A 23836-nucleotide genomic window follows, 5' to 3' on the forward strand; every position below is an offset into this window, starting at 1 on the left:
GAATTCAAATCTACAGGGGCAACCTTAAGTAGAAAATGGCAAAAATTATATTTTGTCTCAACTATTTTGTCCAGGATTGTAGAACAATCATTTGTATCCCATATACTCGGTCAGTGTTACATATGTAAGGTTTACGTTTATATTTACTCCGTAAAGCAAATTTATATGATCTATTTCGTTTCACATATAAAATAAATGCGCAAAGTGGGCAGTAATCAAACAAAGTGAGTGGTCAGTGGGCATAGAGTCTAAAGCATGGTGTCGCGAGAATCGCATAAACTTGTGATCAGTAATTCATAGCGATCCTTGTTTCGCGTGGTTTCTATTCATCACATTGATCGCATTATTTCTTTGTCGCCAAATTTTCAAAATGGCGGGAGCAGATAAGAACGACCTGGAAAGATTTTTGTAGCAAGCTAACAATTTGTTATTGCTCTCCATGCTTAAGCGAGTGAAAGATCGTATGGGCAAAAGGAAGCACAAGTTCTGGGTGAGAAAGTTTTTGCAAAAAAGAAAAAGAATTGGATACATTTTATACGTTAACACAACAGCTTCTACACGATCGAGTATATTTTTCAGGTAGCATAAAATCTAAGTTTTCGGATGTTGCAAACACCATTTTAAATAGTGAAACTCTCTCACTGTTTTCAAAAGAAAGATTAAGATAAGATATATGTCAATTTAGAGGGAGGCCTTGATCCCTGGAATTCGTGTTTCCCTGGTTTCCTTTCAAAAATCTCTCGACGTAAGGATCGCCACGATCGCTAAGATAGAAAATAAGTCCATTTTAGTCCAACAAAATCAGCAACATGAAATGCGATCAAACAAAGGTCAGGCAGGTAATTTCTGTTGATAATTCCCTGCAACATCCATTAAAGCAGGAGTAATTAGGGACCCAGAGGGGAATCTTGAAAGCTGTACTTCCCCAATGATTCTAAAAAAGTTCCCCTCCCTTTCTCCGACTGACATGGTTTCATCTCATTTCACCCAGAACCGTTGCTTGCCTTTCACGTTAACTCTGCATTTGCTTCTGTTTTGCGTTTAGAAAAAGAAATATCATCGTTGACAAGCTGGACTGGATACCAGTTTATGCCTATTTTTGCGTTATTCATTAATTAACATCTTTCCACTGTCATGCGTAGCCAAGATAAGTCAAAACCTTGAAAACTCCAAAAAATTTCTGATTTCTTTGTGAGTTCGATTAATCAGGGGGTAGTGCTGTATACTTTTCCCCGGAAACTTTGTTCTCTTTACAAGGCTGGCCGATAAGAAAAGTCTCTTGTTTGCTTCGTTTGTTTCCGACACAGTCTTTTTCAAAATAGCACCTGTCGCAGGATCCTGTTCTGATTTACCGCTCTTTTCGTTGCGGCTAATTAGATATTTGCATCCCTAATTACCTTCCCAGTGCGAAGAAACAAGATTGGCTCATATCTTGCACGGTTCAGTACAGCACTCTATTCCTTGTTCTGTGTTTCTATCTGATTTTCTTCACGTTTTGTCTAGGTCATCTCTCGGTATTGTGATTTGATTGTCACCTGGACCCTCTCTTTCCTCGCGGTATAATATTCAAAAAGAGTTTTCAGTCGAATGTTGTGCGCAATTTTAATATGATAAGCAATCATACAATCGAACTCTCAATTCTTCATGAATTCTAAGATTAAAAAATAGCGGAAGGGATATATAAGTTATGCAACACAGAAATAAGCACATAATTTTAGAGGCAAGATGACTTTTTCAAGGCGCATAGCCACTAGTCAGAGTAAGTGCTTTAGGGCCGTCACTAGCACAGTTATTTCGCGTGACTTTGGCGTGGCTTGAGTGTGGGTTGGATGCGATAAGGGTGTTCTTTCATGTTTTCTGCGCATAAAAACGTGGCTTTTGCCATTTTCAAAAACATATTCACAGAAAAACATTTATTGTTTTCTAGGTTTTGATTGCTTCACGTCTAAGAATGAGCCCAACTAGATCAAAAATTGCATGAAAAATATGTTTTAGCGTCAAGTACGAGGATTCTAATAAGAGCGCGAAAAAGAGCGCGAAAAGAGCGCGAAAAAGAGCGCGAAAAAGGTGCGAAAAGCAGAACCACCAGAAACTGAGGCAAGCAGAAGAGATTATTTTGCAAAAGACTTGAAGGTAGGCTGTTCCATTACTTTTCCAAATAAACTCTAGCTATGCCGAATTCACATTATCTAAGTTTTTGGCGCCATACAACGGCTAGGGTTAACCAAATGGCGAACGATAGCGACGATGAGGATATTTACGTGATAGATGATAATTGCGAATTAGGCCATAATGACGAAGACGACGAATTTGATGTAGCTGAGTATAACATTGACGAAGATGATATCCGATATTTCGAAAGCTCTGATATTGAGATTGCTTGTGCTGAAGATAACATTGAAACACAGCTTCCAGAAAAAAAGCTTTTTCAAGAAGAGCTTGCTTCTTGGGCCGCAAGAAATAGGTGTTCTCGGGAAGCAACTAACGAACTTTTGGATATTTTACGGCGTAATGGTCACTTTTCTCTTCCAAAAGATTCTCGCACACTTCTCCACACCCCACGAGATATTCAGTCACAAAAAAGGTGTAGAGGGGAGTATGCCTACTTTGGCCTGGAAGCTGGGATACGCAGGGTGCTTACAAGCAATCCCTCTTTTTGCAGAGAATACCGCACTATCAAATTGAATATAAACATTGATGGGGTGCCATTATTCAAGTCATCAAATATTCAGATGTGGCCAATCCTTTCAAGTTTTAATGGCTTGCAGGTCTTTATTGTTGCCTTGTTTTGTGGAACTTTGAAACCTTCATCTGCCAAAGAATACTTGCATGATTTAGTTCAGGACCCCAAGTCAATTACAAAAGATGGTATCATGTTTGCAGAACAGAAGTTAGATGTGGTTGTAAACTGTTTTACATGTGATGCTCCAGCTAGATCCTTTATTAAGAGCATCATAAATCACGCTGGCTATTATTCTTGTGAAAGATGCACAACAAAAGGTACATGGAAGGGTAGGGTTGTATACAACTCAGGAACTGCTGCAATAAGGCGTGATGAAGACTTTGGTCGAAACATTTAAGCGATAGTGTTTTTTCTGAATATTTATATACATAAATAGATACTCAATAAAAAAACAACTTGGTTAACGTTTTGCTGTAAGCTTCTTCAGAATAACTAACACATACATTTGGAGCATAAAATGAGGAATACGAAACAAAAGAACAAAAGGTAACCATGGTGTATGGCCATCTTTGTTGAAATGAATTGAGACTGTGGCATCTGGGTCTGGGTCCTCTCTTCTTGATTCTTGAAAGTATATTTGCCTCTCAACATTGCAGAGATGCTCAGTTATGCTCGAAACGTGGTACCAAATATTTATTTTGTTGTACAAAGTCGTTATTTTGTTCATTTTCAACGTACAACACGCACAACTTCATTTATTATCCGTTTTGGAGCCCTGGCTAGGCCACTTATTGATATCATAAAATATTTTCATTTCAAAGATAATGTAAAAATAACAGCAATGACGAGTCCAGGAAAGATTTTACGCCTCTTTCTAAAAAACAAGGAAAACAAAGCAAGGCTGGGACTGGACAATTTTGTTTCTTTCTTTTTAAATGACCTTCATCCCTGCCAAAAGTCCTTGGAACACCCTGCCGTCAATGAACTATCTTGGTAAATAGTAACCTACCCCCCCCCCCCCCCAAACAATGTTGATTGATTACCTGTGGGCAATAAACCAATGGACGGCTTATGAATTAAGAACCAAAAGTCGACTTCTTCATTCCACGCTTTGCAGAATTCACACGATTTGTATAAGTAGGTAATAAGAATAAATTTTGTTCCAATTAAATTATTGCAAAAACAAAGATTGGACATACTTTGTATAAACGGGTATACATTATTCAAATGGCTAGCTAGTTCTAAAATTAAAGCAAATTTTTATCAGTTCAGAGTCCTCACTGATCGTACATTGTTTGGTATATTACATTCTTGAGAACTTCATCTTCATTCTGATTCATGTCCTTGAAGAAAACAACGCTTTTTCGTTATTTGCCTTCATCAAGGGAGAATAGAGACAATAAAACTGAGTTTAAAAGGACAGAGGAAAAATACTTTTGCGAAGAATAGTGAAGCTGTAAGACGTCAACGACCTTTGAGACAGTTGAAGAGGCAGAAAGAAGAACCCCGGGCATAATGGTATCCCAAACAGCCAAATTATTTGAAAAACGTTATCAAGACCAATTCATTGTGAGGCTTTTCATAAAGAGAACTATAGAAAGAGCCATGGCAAAATAAGGAACAAATTGAAGCTCTCATACAAGCAATTATTTAGAAGAACCTTTTAGAAATAAAAGTAGAATTGATCACCAGTTAAATCTTCCACTATTCATACATACTTTGTGGATGTCCCCACTACCTGGCTGGGCTCCTTCTTTGAAACCCCTGTGGAAATTGTTGAATTGGAAGCTCAATTTATGGAGGGTAATGAATAGAGACAATTATGAAGTGTAGCTCATACCACAAATCTGTCGTAGTCGAATTGGTGACGAAGATTGATGTGGGCCAAGAAGTTAACACTTTTGTAATTTCTATCTCCCCATGGCATAGATGCGCATATCGGGCAAACCTGAGATAAAAGTAGATTCGAGTTAATAATGCAAAGGCAACTGGATATGCTTAAAGATAAGTAGAGAAGGATTAAATGCTCATACAAAGAATCAAACATTAACTTTTCTAATACTTTGCCAAGAATAGGAAGAAAGAAAATGGGACGATGGTTTTGCTTGAGGTTCTTGTTGTTCTTTGTGTGAACTGGAACGACCCTTTCATTGGCTCTTTACATACTTCGGGGAAACGCCTTCTTTCAAGCATGCTTCGAATATCAACTTTAGAGGAAAGACTAAGCTGTCGTCACAAATTCTATTCAAACGAACAAATATGTGATATGTCATACGAACAGACTCGTTACAACATTCGTTACATATCATTTTTGTCTGTAAGTCATTCTCTATACACCTGTGGCTCATCATGTGTCCCATGAAATGCAGTTTCTCTTGTTCTATCTCATCCACAAGTCTGTTAACTTCCCCGATCTCGTCAAGCACACACTCTTGTATGCCAACAGCTTGCCTTACGCCTTGTTCGATGCAAAACCAGTCTGTTACACCAAATTTTTAATGCACGAATTGTTGCTTTTTGCCTCGAAGTTAAAACTTGTAGAAACTTTGCTACATGCTTGGGGAATCTCATGTTGTACATGACTTGCCATAGCTTGTTGTGTCAGATTGCGTCGAATTTTTTATGATAGTCGATAAAACAGATGTAGATGGTTTGCTGTTTTCTCTGTACCTCTTTTATTACAAGCTGTAAGTTCATAACTTTATTGCATTCTCGCCTGATATTTTTATAAATTCTTCTGGGATTTCATCAAACGTGTGAAGTAAAGAAAGCCACTGACACCTCAAACAGTCGGCTGTAGACCGGTTTCGCCCCCATTCAAGAGTTCATCAGTACAGCTAGACTGAATGAGGACCTAAAGCTGACCTAGGGCCAGCAATTAGGCTGTCAGTGGCAATGCATTTTATCATATCCCGGATTTTTGTTGTTTTTGATTTAGGATTTTTTCACTTCAGCAACAGAAGGAAGTTGTTCATGGATCATGGGATTAATAACTTTTTGATGTTCATTCGTACGATTTGGGTTTTTATATTCCTCCCATCTCCCTCCCAGAGTTTTTCACAATGTTCCTTTCATCTATTCCTTCCATCGGTACTGTCAGTTAAGACACTATTGGAGTTATATTTTACGACACTCAGTTTTGCACTGAAACGTTTTAACTTCCGAACAACTTTGTACAAAGCGCTCGATAAACTCTGTTTTGAATTTTGTTCAATTTCTTGGCACTGTTTGGTGGTATTCTGTTACTTTTCATGTCTAAATGCTTACTGTATTTCTCTGTTGCTTCGTTTACAAACGAAACAAGTATCTTTACAAGTAACTTTCTTGCATATCACTGTTACCCAGAAATTTTGCTTTCAGTAACCTACGTTCCTCTATCCATAAGTATGTTTCTAAAATTATCCATTTCCGCTTACGTTTTTCTTGTTCTTGGCACGTGATTTTTTTATGACTCTTTGCACGTTATTAAAACCCGGATGTTGCTAGTGGAAAGGCTGCCATAGTTGCTGTGTGTTCTCCGTTAGATGCTGTTAGATGCTGTTGCAAACCGCTCTAGGATAACTACGCGTATTTTTCATACTACTTCGCCATCTTTGAGGCACAATAATGAAGTCAACCTGGCTTTTAGTTTTGAGGTCTGATGAGACCCAACTAAAAGGTCTTCAGGGATGGTGCTGAAATATGGCATTTGTGACTATAAGATTGTTAATTGCGCAGAACTCAAAAAGTCGTGCTAGTTTTGTTCTCCTATCTGAAAAGCAAGGAAACTAAACATCAAAAGTAAGATCAGATTAATGAATACGATGATGACAAGCATCCTTCTATATGGTTGTGAAAGTGGGACAGTCACGGACAAGATCTGGAGAAAGGTGTAAGCATTCGAGATGAAATGCTATAGGAATGCTTGGCATCACATGGAAGGAGCGCAAAACGAATGAATATGTTTGGGCAGGCGGAGGCTGTCTTTGGTGGGCAACGACCGAGAGAGAGTGATGCAGGTGGTGCAGAGGAGGATCCTTACCTTCTTTGGACGCCACCAATCAGGACGAGATAGATGGACAGTGCAGCTTATCCAGGGGAAGCATGACAGTAGCAGGTACCAAGAAAGACCAATGCGTTTCTGGTAGGGCAAATTCAGGGGATGTGCTGAACTCAGCGGACAGACATGCTACCACCTCACAGCAGACAGGGAGCAGTGACGAGCAAGCGTCAGGCAATGGGTACACCAATGGTCTCGCAGGCTACGGACTAATGGATTGAATCCATATTTACCATGCGTTGCACTTGCACAAACCCCCTGTTCCAATTTTAGCATTTGCATTGCCCATTATGACCTTGATGTCTCTGTTTGGTATGGAGTCTAATGTATCTTGGAGGATATCATAGAATGCTTCTACCTCTACTATTGTTGTATCAGATGTTGGAGAATAGAAATGGATGACAGTGACACAGGGGCGTAACTTGGCCAATAGGTTTGGGGGGGGTGAAAAGGGTTTCTGCCCTGCAAAACTGAGTGGTGCCCTGCAGACCTCGTAGCAACGGTTTGTCTATAGGTTACTAGTGAAAGCTTCACCAGTGTACACTGGTCTTTACCAAGGACAAACTTCTAAGCAATAAAAGCAAACTTGAAACTTCATTGCCTATGAAATATCTATTTCTCTACGTGAGCGTAATTTTTTTCATTCATTTCATTTAATGTTGGTTTGCAAAATACAAGCTAATAAACAGCTAATTGGGGGGGGATACATGGTGTAGACAGTGCAACGAAATTTAGCCCAGGGGGACTAAGAATCAAGCTTAGTGAGGTAGGAGGACCCACCATGGTTGGGTCCGACGTGAAGAAAATTTTTGAAATTATACCTTGTAAAAGGGCTAAAAAGCATCTTTCAGACAAAAATTTAGCAAAATACTATTGTGCTAAAAGAACTGATTGTTTATTGAAAATATTATTGTTTATTGGGAAAACTAGGGAGGGGGAATATCATGCTAAAACTCTAGTATTAAACGTTGGGGAAGGAAAGAAACGGTAACCTTTCGTTTCAGATTGCACATAGTTGTGAATGACAGAGGAAGATGTTGTTTTGATTTGGGGAATTTTTTTCCTGAACAGAAATGTGCAGTTTCTTGTATCGAGAAGGCCGTGTTTACACATCCAAAATTAAAACATTGAAATGATACAGAAAATGATTTACTGAATTAATGCAAATAAAAGAAAAATGATAAAAATATACGTAAAAAAGTTAGCAATTAAATGAAACAAAATTGGTATCTCAACGATTTATTATGTTTTTTAGTTCATGCACTGTTAAAAAGTAATATATAAAATGATAAAAAATTCTTTTCTTGACCAAAGTGGGGGCTTTCAGCTATCTATTTCCCCCAGTGGCGCCGTACCTGTCATGAAAATAATTTACAACTTAAATTAATTTGCATGGACTCAATCTTGCCCTCATAAACATATGCATCCATTGGCTATGACTTTCGGTAAGAAATGCTTTCGCTTTGCAAATAACGGAGCTTTTCCTTACATACCTGTTCAGTTCTCTAAAATGCAATGTCAGGAAGGGAGGTTCATAAAAAATACGATATTTCCATTTCAAAACTCCTAAACGGACCTTTACGAACTTCAGAGGTGGCGTTTCTGCGTGGCAATAAAGCTCTTCTTGGCGCCCTGCGAAATCTTCGATTGCCCTGCGAAATCGCCTATATTTTGGATTGGGGGGGTGTCACACCCCCCCCACACCCCCCCGGTATTTTCGCCCCTGCAGTGACATCATAAGGATGCGTGTTCAATCTAACTGTTATGATTCCATCGTTTATTGGGTTGTATCCAAGGACTGTTTTCTGACAAACATATTCTAACCTTCTCTCTGTTCTTTCCAGCTATAAAGAATTTCGTATGCATCTGCAGACAGAAAAGAGTCTCTGCCTGTCAAGGCCAAGAATTTAGACGTTTTTATTTTCATTTCTTTGCAGGCCACGCTTAGTTTTCCAATCATTTTTAAGCCTCTCACATTCCATGTTGCTCTGTTACAAAGAGCTGGACACTAACTTTAAGCTCTGGACTGACATTGAAACCGGAACACTCAAGAGCCAGCATATGTGCAGATGATACTGAGATAACAGTATCCTCAAACAACCAAGCAGAGCTAATAGAGACAGCACAAGCTGAATTATTAAACATTACAGAATGGATGAGGATTAACAAACTCAGTCTCAATCCCACCAAAACAGAATACATGATAATAGATCATCCTCGTAGAAAGAAAACAGGAGAATCATTACCGCAATTATTCACAAACCGAGAAAAAATTAAACGGGTTTATAAAACAAAATATCTAGGGGTAATCGTTGACGATACCTTAGGTTGGGAAGAACAGTATGAATCAATTATGAAAAAGGTTGCTGGGGGGCTAGCAACAATCAATGCTATTTAGAGTATACAAAGGGCTTGTTCAGAGTCTGACGAAGTCTGGGTGAGCTTATCGAACGCTAAAATATCAGCCCTTCAGAGACTGCAAAATCGTGCATTTGACATTATTGAAGCATCTAAAATAAAAGACTTTTTGATTCGACCAACATTTAGCATCGATCAGATGTTTCAATTTGATTGATCGGTTCAGATGTTTATAATGATTAACAAGATATGTCCTGAGAGTCTGCACGATAAATTAGCTAAAAGATTCACGATAAGTAAGTATGGTACAAGAAACTGATCTTCAAATCCCAAGGCTAAATTTAGACCTTAGTAGAAAAAGGTTTTAATCACACTGGTTTAAGAACCTGAAATTCTATCCCAAAACACATAAAAGAGTCCAATACAATAACCCTGTTTAAGATAGGGGTTAAAAAGTCATTTGCTAAACTGATGAAAAATATTTCCGCACGAATCCATGGAAGAACAGTACTGGATTTTAAATCTGTTTATTTGAAATATCAACTGTATTAATTAACTTTTGTTTGTAATTAGGATTTTTATAATTGATAGTGAATGGATGGCGTGATTAAATAATTATTAAAAAACATTGAGAAATGAAATGAGCACGATATTCTTCTTCAGAAGGTATGTTTCGTTAAAATTACACCAAGGTGCAATGTCCTGCAGAAAAACGAATGATCTTTCCATGCTACAATGTGTTTTCTGCTCTTACCTTGAGATACTTAGATAATGTTTAACACTTTCTAGTTGCTGACTCAAAGTTAGTTTTCCGACCGTTAGGCCTAACTAGTTCGATAGCACAGCAAACCCTTTTGCTGTAAATTTAAGACTTAAAACATCTAATTCACTTTCAGCCATAATCTACATTCCAGCATCACCTTAAACAAACAAAGGCAGTATATGATATTTTTGGGTGGTATTGTGAAACGTTCATTTACACAGCTTTCAATACCAGATTTTTGTCAGGTAAGGAAGCATTTTGATGGAGTTTTGCTCGGAAAAGACTGATTTCAGTTTGATTTTAGCACAACCAAAGCTGCTTATTCTTTCTTCTTCGGCTGCTTGTCTATGATTCTTCACTTCCCCTTAACATCGCTTTTCTGTCGGCCTGGCTTTATTTGAATTTTAGTCGTAAGTAATTCTATTCTAAACAGTAATTTTATTCTAAAACGTAAGTAAACTTAGATCAAAGGCGACAGCAATAAAATACCATTAGATCACTCTTGAACCAAGAATTTCTCGAAAGCTTAAAACTATTCGAATCCTGTGCGAATATTAGAAAACAGCGATTACAACTTTGAAACTTACTACTTGAAGGATCCCTGTTCTGTGCTGGGCAAGCACGTGTTCCAGCAAGGATTCTCTGTCCAGACGTCTGACACTGCAACATGGGCAATCAAATAGGGCTGGCACGGTTTTTAATTGTCCTTGGTTAGATTGGCTTCTTCCCGTTGCCATTCCCAATTCACTTGAAGGATTTGCTCTGTTAACGGGAAAAGCAAATGTAGACTTAGGGTATTAATACAACTATATAGTATACCATCCGCGTAGAGCTGTCTTGATTAGAAGGGGTCAAAGAAAGTTTTAATGGAAACTGGGAAATGGCTTTGAAAAAAGCAAGCATTTTGAGACAGCTTAAAGCTTTTCATCCGACACTCCTTAGAGCATAAAATATTCATGTAAGGATAAACAAATGTGAAGTTAGAGAATATGTACCCAGTTGTTGATCGAAATAGCCCAATTGGAGAAGTACAAATGTGATTACCGTTCTACATCTTTTGATCCTTTCATCTGCAATGCGTTGTCAAGTTTTTGGGCCAGAATACTGTCACCACAGTCATCCAAATGATGTTGCATGTGTCTTAAAAGAATCTTTTTCGAAAAAAGAATATTAAAAGTTGAAATGCATATTAAAAGTTGAAAGAATGTATGATTAGAGTGCTTGTGAGCGCATTTGCGTACGAGTCTATGGACATACATTCGTTACAGAGCTGAAATACTAGCTTTTCAAGACGATACATGATTTTTTCTTCAGGGCTGGCGGAGTAGAGGGAAGTGACAATGCCCCTTCTGTTGAGATGCCCCTTTGATGGATTTTTGTAGGACACAGCTCAGTGTTTTGCATGTGCAAATTATTGCGCTTTGAACTATCTGGTGCTCTCTTTAATGATAAAAATTCTTCATTTTACTGAAACAATAAATAATCCTCACGGCACTGCTAGCTTTTATATCACGACTCAATCATGCCATATCATATCATCCAAGTGCCCAATTTTAAAAGCGATTCGTTTGTATGTTTATATAGGACAGCAACTTTTCACATCATGTTCCCACGAGCTACTGGTCTGTTTTTAGATTTTCGTTAGCATATCAACCAAAGTAATTCGTTTCTAAAATTTCCGGAAATTCATTTCCGCGAAGATAAACATTCGAAGCCACTAGACAATTGGCACAGTCCTTGATGCATCTCCCGAACCTTCTCAAATGTAAGTTTCTGGTTGCTTCATCTTTTATTATAAATAGTAGCTGTTTTTTCACGTTTCAACCAGTGCTTCCAGTAGATACCGAAGATAAAAAAAAATTGCACTACGATACGATTGTAGCTACATGGAAGCAAGCTCTTTTAGAGGCTTAGTCTAGTCGATATGGCAGAGAAGGGAAAACTTGACCAGCAATCAATTTGCAAAGCTTTAATAATAAAATCCTACGGCAGTTTTGTGGTAAGATGGCAGTAAAAACAAAATCATTCACAACTACGCACATGTATAAGTTTAATACTGCTTGGTTTCAGCATAGTCAATATGGCTTCAGTTGCCTATTTTGGTGTTGCCCTTCTAATGCTCAAAATGAACCTGTTTTTTGGAAGAAACGGAATCATTTTCATCTTATTGAAGCGACTGCTGCGATAATTCCTGGCAGTTCTAGCGATCAAACAGAAATATTCTCGAGCAGGTGGTAGCTTTTGCCTTTTTCTGCAAAGATTAGCTCACAGGTTGTAATTTTAGTGTCCTAATAATAAGATAAGCGCGAATTCCATTGAAGGTTAAAGAGGTAATTATACTTGACCATGAGCTCTTTCTAAAGCGTTCAGAGTGAATTTTGAGAAACAGGAGTGGCTTTCCCTGTATTGATGTTTTAAAAACCTTTCCTCGACATTAAGACTCTCAGACAAATAAGAGACCCTGAAGGATGTTAAAATCTTTCCACAATTTCTGATTCTGTCTTGATTTTGTAGCCGGTCGCGAAAATCTACTTCAAGGGACCCGAAAGAAAGACATTCGTATATTTTTCATTGGTTCACCTCTTACCTTTTCTTCGCAGAATTCACATTTCGCAGATTCTGTTTTGATTTTCTGTTCAACTTCAATTGCTCGTCTCATCTGCATAGGATTGAAGTTTTGTCTGCAATATGGGCAACTATCTTGCGAACTCATTGATATGCAGTCATGGCAGAATCTGTAGAATATATCGTTACTTAAAATTTGAAAATACACGGAAAGGTCAATAGTAAGAAAAATGCAATTTGTTTCATTCAAGCTCTTCACATTAGGAGAAGTTAAATCTGTTTTTGTGAGTGTTGCCAAATGCCAAAGACCTATTGTTACACATACTAATATCATTAAGCGTAAAAAAGTTGGTCAAAATGACCATACGAGAACAACGATCCACAAAACTACCTCCGTCCTAAGCCCCCAAATAAATATTCTTCGACCACGCTCTTCAGTCTCTCGGAGAAAAAAGGAAGCGCCTTTTCTGGGTTCAATTGTTGAAAAGGTTTTAGAAGGACCCTTAAATTAAAATGATTGTACAAAACATCCTATTCATGAATCAAGGACATGTGGACATCGTTTTCCTCTGTGATTTGCTTACAGGCATTGATTCCATATAAGGAGCTGAAAGATCAGGTTTCCTCTATTGCAAATATATTTTGCTATAATGTGATCTCGGGCCTGAGATCTTTTGCCCCTCCTAGCCCCTCTTTCGTCGCATCCGTCTTAGTGTGTATTTCTTTATTATGATAGAACTGCCTGAATGGAGACAGAGATATGATAAATTTTGCCTGACAAGGGAGGGGGGCGCAGCCCTCCAAGCTCTTATGACCCCTACGTCTGCGAACATTTGAGGTTACCAAAATGTCTCATAACGTCATCACTATAGTAGCACTGTAGGGTCTTTCAGGGCAAGTTGTCTTCTTCCTCTCGATTAATTTATCCAAAAACCTGAGATTTGAAAAAGTTTTATTTAAGAAATTGCATTTTTTGGCAAGGATTCGGAGTCTTTCATATTACTTAAACCTATTTTTGAAAATATGAAAAAACAGTAAAACTATGGTTTCTGTGACAGCGAGGGCCTGGCCTTTTTTCAGCAGCAAAATGTCGCTCTTTATAAATAACATTATTGTCTTAATGCTGACTTGACAAGATTGGCAAACGGATAATGCTCTTATTTTTTAACCCTATCCTGTCAAGGATAGACTGACCCCCCACGTGACCACAGGGTCGCAAATAAAAATTTTCAGGACAAATTGGACCGACTCACATACGAATTTGACTGTTTCTTTAAAGCCAATCCAAGCAGATAAACTTAATAAAAATGTGTCAAGAACATGTTTGGGAAAATTCCAAGATACCCTACAATGTGGTAAAATGAGGGTTTTGTTCTCTTAGTAACTGTTCTATTCATTTGGCACCTTAGAGGGGAATCCAAAGTGCCAGATAGAATATTTCCCTATTTTGCTAAACCTCACCCTAGGTACCAGAGTCACTCTATATATAGTGAGTCTGGTACCCAGGGTAGCTAAACCTGTAGTTTGGGGCAACTAAACAAGCTCAAAATATAGATATAACACAGCTAAAAATCAGGGGGCAAATTAGGGGGTGTGGGGGTAACAAATAATGGAAAGAGTCGGTCCTAGCTAATAAGTGGAGGATTCCAGTTACTAAGGCTAGAAAATGCGTTTCTAACATATCTTTGAATTCACTATGACACAAGTGAAAGGTGCTAGAAATGATCACAAGACTATATCATTTGATACAGAATGAAGTAAATATTACATCGAACTCTAAAGAAATATTATCAAAGCCCAAACAAAAGGCAACAGTTTAGAAAATAAGGCCCGATTATACTTTCTTGTCAAAATCAATGTATGGCCCTTGAAAATAAAACCTAAAGTACCTACTCATTAGAAACATGAAGTCAATGCTTTGAGTTAATTCAAATTTTAGTCATCTGTTTGATTTATATTTTTGAAAAAGATAATAAGAGCTGGTTTCATTATGTTTCAGCTTTAAATGCACCTGTTAGCGTTATTTCTTGTTATCTTGTGCACCTAAAACTGTAGTTCGTGGAAGTGACTTGAGATAACAGACGGACTAATCTAGGATGAATCAATCAGACAACGGAATTTTCTATTGATTAGGTCTCTGAAAGCCATCAGAGCCAAAAGATTCATTGTTATTCAAAATTTTCCCTGGAATGGGGGTCATGAGCCCGGACACCCTAAACACAAACTGTCTCCGGACACCCTACCTAAACACAATCTGCTGTGTCCTCTACACAAAATAAATTTTTTCGAGTTTTCGGCGCCCTATATTAGCTTTGGTGCCCCTATAATAAAGACAGCTGGGGGACCCTGCCCCCAGTAGCGCCGCCACGGGGGACTGGGGGGGACACGTCCCCCCCCCAGTTCTCAACAGAATCGATTTTGTATTTCGTCTAAATTCGATGAGAAAATGTTGGGGGAGGGGTAATATCTTGACACCATACTTTTTGTGATGTAATCCTATGATTTTCAAACTGCCAATTTTCAAACAAAAGTTAGTCGTTCCCTTCGAATAAAATTGGCGTTCCCTGTTGGTAAAAGGGCATTTTCTGGTGGTTAAAAGCAATTTTGTTTGGTTTGTCCCCCCCCCAGAGCTTAGTGGCTGGCGCCGCCATTGCCTGCCCCCGGCCCCCCAGCCAGGCTGCCACTGTTATGTGATCTGTAAAATTAAAATCAGTCTTAAAGAAAAATTTAATTCAAAGTTAATAAAGAAACAAGTTGAGGGTAGTTCAACTTTTAATAGAAGATAAAAGCCTGTAACGAAGGATGTAGGCAATAAATAACATACATGTGAGAACACGGTAGCTTGTAAGGTGACTTGAGTATCTCTCGGCATATGCTGCATAAAAAATCGCTTGACTTGTCTTGGATCTGTCTAGAAGACCTACGCCTAACAGCACTCGCCATTTTCGCAGTGAAAGAAGTGGTCTGAAACACTGAATCGCTCTTCTCAGAAAGCCTTTGTTATCTCGGTACAAAACTCAGACCAGAGAGCAAAGTTGTTACCACGCTGACACACTGATGATAGTGCCAAGGAAAGCATTGGCAGATAACATCTTCAATGAGATAGTTATTGCCAAGACGAACTTGTAACGATGTTGTTCATATTCGCTTCTATCTAAATCTTGCACGAATACGCCATTCATTCCGAAGATTGGCAGTTATCGTGAATATTGTATTATTTGCAAACGTAGGCCGTCGATGTTGCCATGTATACTCAAATTCTGGCCTGTTCCGGATTTTAACATATGCGGAATTTGTAAACAAAAGCAAAGTCATGGTCATGTCCCTGTTCTCCAGACCACAGAAACAGGCTAGGCCAGGCCTTGCTAAGCAGTTGTTGGGGTTTTTGCGAAGGAGAATGAAATATACGTTTATAAGCCAAGATGCTCAATATCCTCACAAAAGGGGGGGGGAGGCCAAACAACGTCTCGGGTTTACTGAAAATTTGTATATTTTCCACTGTGAAAATCATCTCAAGTACCATTTTGGTCGAGGGGCATTTTTCTTCAGAAAATACATCCCTATCTGACAATGCAAAAAAATCCAGAAATCTGCAAGAAAGCCTTCAGAACTCTGGAAATCTCTGGAAACTTATCAGCTCTGTTTTCTTTAGAAAGTCTTAGTAATCTTTCCGGTGTATTAAACAATCAGCTAAATAGTGCCATAACCCTAGCAAGGCTCAATAAATATTGTAGAGACAAAGCAGTTGTAAGACAGGGTGCTGATATCGAGGCTGCTGTGCTGGAGCTTTTTGGTTATCATTACTAGATCAGGGCATGTTTAGTAGGTTAAGTACCCTGAGCTCAGCCATAAAGATGCACAAAAGTGAAAAAAACAATAAAGGATGACTTGCAAAAGGATGAACTTCCTCAAGGAATATGGAAAACAATCCTCCCTTGGGCAACAATTTAAAAGGCATTGTGGAATTTTGTGGTTACACTAAACAAAAAAGAGAGCAAAAGTGAGAGGGACAAAATCAATAATATTAATATTATTATATAAATAATATTATATGTATTAATATTATCATTCACCTAACACATATTTTCCATAGAGTTTTTATCAAAATGATTGTAACAAATTTTAAATTTACTGATGGCTTTTAATGAAATCTGGTCATCAAAGTGTAGATAAGGCTAGGTATATTTGATTTCTAAATTTGGCAACTCTGTGGGACCAAAAACCCGTTAGAGGCCATTGGCAATATCTGTAGTCTTTTAAACGTTATCATTAATCTTGCCACCTACCATCAACCACAAGGAAACCAAACTCGAAGAGTAAAAGCAAGCATAATAAATTTGATATTGATAGTGATAAAGTGAACTTATGAAGTTCATAAAAGAATTAAAAATAATATGCATTTCTAGCTAAACACATGTTGGGTTCACTGTTTTTTCTTGTATCTTATACTGGAAAATTTAAATGTTCAATAATGGTCTTTTTCATTCTGTAGTACCTCTCTTCCTTTTCCTATTATTGAGAACAGTGCTGGAAGTTGCAATTTTACTAGTCTTTCCTTGTTTCCATGTTTCAAAATCTTTCAAACTCATTTGACCAGCCTGGAACAGTCTGCATTCGAAAGAGTCCAATTTCTGAGTAAACTGTGACGTCTCTTCATATGAGGCATTTTTCGCTGCATCCATCACTTTTCTAAAGCGTTTGCGGAATACCTGAGATCAAACAAACAAAAGTATCTGAAATGATTTTGGCATGAAGAGATATAGAAAAAATATTTTTTCAGCCAATTAGATGATGATCACCACCTAAGAATTTCAGTTTTATTATACATATTTGATATGTCCTTATTGTTAGTTGACCAGGTTGGAAAACATGCATAAGCTGTGATTAAAAGCATACTCCCAGATTTGATCTGTGGGCAGCATTACTTGAGCTGTAGCAATTAAATGCATTGATATTGTGAGTCAGGTGCAAGCCCAAGAAATCCAGTACTGATGAGTGCTATTGCAAGTTTTCTACCTTTTCTAGGTTTATATTTCTGAACAAGCATCATGATCAGTAGCCCATAGGCATCCCAGCTATTTAGCCCTCTGTAAAATCTTTGAAAATAAATAAAGCCTTTTTCTAGAATAAGGGTCTTGAGAAATAAGAAATTCTTATTATGTCACATTAATGACCATCAAAGAGTTTTGAGCCAGACTGCCACAGCTAACAAAACTTTTAAAAATCCAGCATATTTTAGACTTTTGCAAGTGGGAATGAAAACCAATTCAAGGGTTACAAGCAAAGATAGGGCCTGTTATGCTATAAAAGATGAAAATTGTCTCAATGAATCTCATTTTACTTTTGAATGATTGAATAAGTGGCTATGATTGAATTGAATAAAAATTTTAATATTTCAATTCATCAGAATATCGTATTTGTAAGAGGGCTTGGCTTTCACGTGTGCTGAGAAATCACAATGGTCTTAAACCTGTGAGAGACTCCTGGCCAGAACACCTGCATCGAAATGTTCAAAGTGTAGTAATCGAGCACCAAACTGGTAGAAATATGGTCCAGTTTTATGCAGATCCAGGGCATTAGGGTCTGCTTTATAAATCTGGCGATACGCCTCGTTGTATACTTTCGGCATTTCAACTGATACAATCTTTCTCCTCCTCGTGCACAACTCTCGGCCCAACCAGTAAGGTAACTCCATCTTCGTTCCTTTTTCGATGTGTTCTTCAGATGAGCTAGTGTCCAAGAAACCTAGACGATAGACTGGCTGCTCAAATTTGCAAGGAACTTTTTCATTTGTTGCAAGTATTTCATCCAAATCAAAGAACTCAACATTAGAAGGCCGTGGTCTTAATTGATCCAAAGTAGCTTGATCATCCATTGTTGATGATTGAAAAATTTCGGCGCCAAAGTTCAATTTATGCAGTCAGCCTCTGCTTCGATCGAACAATCACATCACCAGAATCGAGGTTTCTGGTAGCCATTTTGAAGTCTTGGCTAACCAAATTTAGAGAGAAAGTGCTACCCTGTTTGGGCCTTTTCAAGCCAGTATTATTGCTTTTCGGTGCTTTCTCAGTGATGTCTTGGGCACCTCAGCAACTGAATCATACACAGAGAGTAACTAGGCTTTACAGAAGGTCATTAAAACATCTTTTGTCATGGGCCATCGATAGGCCACTTTGGAGAGAAAAGGCCCTGGATTTAAGAGATCGTTTCGATGCAAATATTGGTATTAAAGACCCTCGCGTGGCCCTCAAAGTATTAGAGGAGGGAGAAGCTGAATTTGAAGATAACAGGCATCCGCAACCATACATTCGTAAGTTTTTGATGGAGTTGTGTTGATAAATTTACACTATGTTTTGCCGGAGCTGCTGTACGGCTCGTGCAAAGGGAACCAGCTCATTTCAACTATGTACGGCTTCTGTCGAATTTTCAAAATATATATAGGTAAGCTTGAACCGGTAGTACCGCTGAACAACGATCTCCAGTTTATTGCAGACAGTATAGTTCTAGTAAACCTAAGAATTTTCAAGAATAATACCGCGACATGATCTTGCGATTCGCAAACAAATTTATTATCAACTGGGGGTAGCTTCGAAAAAAGGGATTCTCTTAACAATTTCAACTGACAAGCAATGGTAATAATAGCATTTAAGCCAAAAGAAACCCTTCTTGGCTGACCAAATAAATATTGGATCCCCATATAATAAATTCCTAAAACACAACACATTTATCAGAAAATATTTAGATTTAATACATATGGGTTAGACTGGTGAACCAGCATAATCGGTCAACACTTGGCTTCTGGCCAAGTCTGCAGAGTATGGCAAATGTGCAGGCAAGATCATTTTAGAATGGCTAGCTTTGCCCGACAAAATTTACGGATTTGGATGCTTCCAGTTTGCTGCAAAATGCCCTCTTTGAAGCAGTTTGTAAAAATGCAACCATTCTCATAGATGAACATTCACAGGAAGAATTCACTTTTTGGTGTCGTTTATATATATATATTTAGCTTATCCAGCATTATTGAGATCAGGACAGTACCTCTCGAACGGTTAGAAGTTATGAATGAGAATCGAGGAAATAATTTGCATGCAGTCTTGGCCCACCATTATCCTTAGCTGGTATACATTTATACATTTCTAAAAGAGCGAGGTACTTGGAGATTAATGCTGAAATTGTTTGTCACTCAAAGCCCTATCAGGTAGGGCATAAACAGGCCTTTTCATAAAGAGATTTTCGCAAGTGTGACAAACTGTCAACATGGATCATCTTAAAAGGGCGATCCCTCATCCAACATTATTTGTTAAACAAGGTCTTTCAGGATCTGAGGAAGAGGTAGAGTATTATCTACCCAAAACTGCCTAACCTTTGATTTTCTAAATTCACAATTATCGTCAGTTTGTAGCCAAAACATTTGATGCAATGATTTATTATGTCAACAATGAGGAAATAATGCTTTGTTTTCATTAACAACTTGACCTTTAACTCAGGAATACCATAACTTTTAGGGACAAAAAAAAATTTATAAGTTTGACCAGCTAAGTAAAGACATAAGGAAAAACTTGAAATAAATCAAAGGCATCATATTGAACCACAATTAGATTCCGACTTGGTTGAGAAATTCTCTCCCTCGTTCTCTCAAATTGCATTATCTATGTTTTCAGATTCTTTTGGAGCTTCAAGGCAAAGCCTTTCACTTAGAGGCTTTTCTATAGTAGTCTTATGTTTTTGCCACCAAATAAATATCAACTGCTCTTTTTATTATAGCATTTCCTTCCGTTACTGTCTGGTTCTTATCATTATTACTTATTATCAATACTTGTTGTTCCTGCTTATGAACAACCCACATTTGATGTGGGGGTCATCAAGGTTTACGGAACAATGGACTTTGAAGAAAATGTGTCTCTGATTGCCAATATTTGGCAACTTCTGGCAAGGCTAAGTTGTTCTTAAAACTTGTTATCAAATAAACCCTGAATTGAATGGTCTAGTTTTGTGAAGACTCATGTCAAATTTTTGGACAGTGTATTTTCATGTGCCAATCAGACACAATTTTTCCAGGTCACTGGAAATCTGCAAAAAATCATACAGGCAAAGCAAGAATCAGCAAAAAGATCTAATCTAGGTCCTTAAGGCAGTTCTACTTGTGTTATGCTTTTTTTAAACTTGCCTCCAACTTTCTAGATCCTTCAGCTCCTGGTGGCTCAAAATATGAAAGGAATGTACCTCCTCCTCCTCATGTAAGTTTCAGCATAATTTTTATAAAGCACATGAAATATTCTTGACTTTTTAAATTGAGTAAGAAATTTTTCCATTATTTCTGACAGTATGGCTGGCTTTCTCTGATTCTGTTACATGATTTTCATGTATCTTACTTCTTGGTGCCTTTAAGTTATAAGCCAATATTGCAATATTGTTATGCTAATGATTCATATCAAATTTCATTAAGCATTGACCAATTGACACACCTGAAATATGCAACCGGTTACTTGTGCATTTTAAAGAAAACATAGTAACCTTTAAGTAAATAAGGTTTACATTTTTGTTTCAATAATGCATAAATAGCAATATGATACTAGACTACTTTTGACTTTGCTGACTCCATATTTCACATAGGTACTACAGATGCTTCCTGAAGAAGAACAGTGGTACAAGGAAATGACTGACTGGGCAAATGGGAAGAACTGAGACAACAGGCTGATTTACCAGAGTATGAACTAAGTTTGACAAACAATTTGATTATTTCATTCTTTGCAATGCCCTGTATTTGTTCAAAGTAATGAGATTGGTTTCCTTTGAATTGCTTACAATGAATTACCATGTTTGCTATTATGAGATAATCTCTTTACAAACTTCAGCTTTGGGAGCAAAATTGTGGAAGCTGTTTTGATCATTTAGAACTAACCGTTTTCTCCAATAACTCTAATTTCATCTTTCTTTTTTTCTAATTTTATTTCAACAGTTGATACCATATGAAAATATATTTCTCTTGTTCAAATTGCCGAAAGTATTCGAAATGTTGTAGATTTGATTCCTAAACATATTCTGTGGTCTTTAGTCTCGAAAATTGCCTTTTTAAAAGCTTCTGTCAGGTCTTGTGCTCTAACAGGCTACATAGGGTTAAGCCAGCTTCAAATATGGTCAATGGTAATTGCGCCATTCTTTCCTGCAGAAATAGAATCTGCCAGCTAAAGCTTTGGAGAAAACAGGTTTGTGACATTCATGAAGGGCTTACAAAGAATGATTGCCAATGCTTACCTCCATTTCACCTCATCAACATTTTGACTATCAAGTGAAATTTTGATAAGAGACATGAATGGATCAGATGTATAAACAGGTACAAGATGGATTTGAAAGCCTTCCCCATATGACTGTAAATGTGAAATAGAGCAGCAGGAACTAACATACTAACATAATTGCATATTCGGCACATGCTTGCCATATATGTGTATTGTGCTCAAACAATTTACCTTAATTTTTTCTTTGCTTATCTGGCGCTTCAGAGATTCTTTGTGATGGTCTGCATGAAGATTTTAAAAGGCAGGGTTAATTCAGGCCTCTCCGTGAGCAATTTAGTGGCCGCGTGCTCAAACGCGCGCCTCGCCTTGCTAAGGCGCGCGTTCTACCAAAAAAATATATTTACGTTAAAGTAGGCGAAAACGGCATGTTTTCGCATGTAAATACTTTGTATCTAGAAATATAATAAAGGATTAAAAGAAAAAAAACACATTATAGTTGCAGTTCGTCAATGTCTAGCTCAAATTCCGATGAAGAATCGGAGTCAGAAGAAGTTGAAGAATCAAAATTCGTTCCATTGACGTACGATTCAATTGCTTTCCTGGCACTTCCTTTACTAAGAGGATTTGATAAAATAACGCTTTTGTGTTTTGAGCAAACTTTACACCAAATCGAAACCACAATTGTCTTCCCATTCCTATCTTCGGTCTTTGATCCGCTAACTTCGTCCTTGCGATACTTGCGAAAGCAGATAGCTCTATGGCTTGACCCTTTGAATTACTGGCCATTTAAAAAACTTATAACAATCTGGACTCACAATGACAGTTTATTAGTTATTGACCGGAAATATATTCAAGAGGTATTTGATTTAACTTGGCAATAAAAGAAGCAACCGTTTATTTAGATATCAATCGATTTCGAATCCGCAAGGCTCTTGGTATAATAATTGTTCAAAACTAAAACACAAGGAGCGCGATTTAAAGGGTCCTTATAAACCAGGCGCGTGATTTATTGCGCGTCTCGGCAACGATAGGAGCGTGCCAAGGCGCGCGCGCGTGATCGCGCGCCTTAAACGGAGAGGCCTGTTAATTGCTGCAAGGGTTTATTGGGTGATACAATGAAGACATCCACCTGTATACATAGTATCTTTAGGCCTTTGATCTCTTATAATCGCTCTAGTCTTGGCTGGCGAGTTTATTTGGGTCAATCATGTCTTACACCAACATTTTCTTCAATCCACTTAGATTTTAATTCAAAAGCGTCTGGTATGACTGCATTATGTAGACTAAGTTTCAGGTTGTTTTGCATTACGATTTTTACTTCTGCTTCCTCTGCTGATTCCACACCTGGGTCTTTGTTTTCAAAAGCAACAAATGCTCTTGCAACTAACTCCTGTTTTCTCCCAATAATTTTGAGTCCTCTCAGGCTGAGGAAATTTTTGAGCTCTTACATATGTGAAAACCTTTGTAGATTCATTGTGCGCTGCTGTTTAGATCAGCGCCTTTCCAACCTTGTTAGAGCAGGAAACTTGACAGAACCTTTTAAAAAACCAGTTTTTGAGATAAAAGACAACAAAAGATGTTCAAGAACAAAATCCACAAAATTTGAAATTCTTTTGGTGTCAATTCGGGCAGTTATTAGTTGCCAGTAAACGCTGTGTCTATATGTAAACATAGGCCTGTGGCAACTTTTTCACCCAATTTCTTGCCCCAGTCTCTTTATGCAAATTAAGCACCTGGATATCGAAAAAGCATATTGCGAAAAAAGTATAATATGCCTTACCAAAGGGGTTGAAGACACCATCTTGGGTTTTCACAATTTTATAGAAACAGCTGCTCTAGTTGATGCTAAACTAAACTATTCTTTTTATCAAGAATTTTTGGTGTTCAGTTTGCCTTTGATTTAAGTCCAACGCCCTTTTGAAAATCATGAAGTTTTTCGAGGGTTTGACATTTATTTTTCGATAATCACGAAGGCCTTTAACAGAGTCTTGGCAGCCCAACGCTCCAAAGATAATTCCCTTCCGCACAAAGAGGTGGCTGTTAACGACCTCCTCGACAAAGCCGATTGATTGACAATGAAATTGATTGACAGTTGTCATGGCAGCAGAAAAGTGACAAAATCTGCTGACAAAGTGCTGACAACATGAACTGAAGCTTCCATGTGCTACTTATACGCGGGGCAGACTATAAGC

The 23836-nt window shown here is 37.8% G+C and overlaps 4 protein-coding genes across 4 annotated transcripts; 2 read left to right on the plus strand and 2 right to left on the minus strand.

The window, feature by feature from the left end:
* Positions 1–19: 19 nt before the first annotated feature.
* LOC148960334 (uncharacterized) lies at positions 20–15358 on the plus strand. Its single transcript, XM_089116057.1, has one exon. It carries the CDS (start codon positions 2172–2174, stop codon positions 3078–3080), a length of 909 nt encoding a protein of 302 aa, XP_088972183.1. The 5' UTR covers positions 20–2171; the 3' UTR covers positions 3081–15358.
* LOC135691313 (E3 ubiquitin-protein ligase RNF114) lies at positions 3826–15393 on the minus strand. The gene is made up of 6 exons (XM_065209143.2): positions 15233–15393; positions 12431–12578; positions 10888–10994; positions 10431–10605; positions 4524–4631; positions 3826–4026 (listed from the first exon to the last, which is right to left on the minus strand). Exons 1-6 carry the CDS (start codon positions 15349–15351, stop codon positions 3961–3963), a joined length of 723 nt encoding a protein of 240 aa, XP_065065215.2. The 5' UTR covers positions 15352–15393; the 3' UTR covers positions 3826–3960.
* Positions 15394–16409: 1016 nt separating this feature from the next.
* Positions 16410–18283, minus strand: LOC135691315 (DNA replication complex GINS protein PSF3). The gene is made up of 2 exons (XM_065209145.2): positions 17879–18283; positions 16410–17117 (listed from the first exon to the last, which is right to left on the minus strand). Exons 1-2 carry the CDS (start codon positions 18281–18283, stop codon positions 16890–16892), a joined length of 633 nt encoding a protein of 210 aa, XP_065065217.1. The 3' UTR covers positions 16410–16889.
* A 69-nt stretch (positions 18284–18352) lies between these two features.
* LOC135691317 (uncharacterized) lies at positions 18353–21234 on the plus strand. The gene is made up of 3 exons (XM_065209147.2): positions 18353–18718; positions 20590–20645; positions 21022–21234. Exons 1-3 carry the CDS (start codon positions 18481–18483, stop codon positions 21091–21093), a joined length of 366 nt encoding a protein of 121 aa, XP_065065219.2. The 5' UTR covers positions 18353–18480; the 3' UTR covers positions 21094–21234.
* The last annotated feature ends 2602 nt before the right edge of the window (positions 21235–23836 follow it).

Source organism: Rhopilema esculentum, chromosome 4 (genome assembly GCF_057945365.1).
Source record: "Rhopilema esculentum isolate cy_ngs chromosome 4, ASM5794536v1, whole genome shotgun sequence".
Taxonomy (NCBI): Eukaryota; Metazoa; Cnidaria; class Scyphozoa; order Rhizostomeae; family Rhizostomatidae; genus Rhopilema; species Rhopilema esculentum.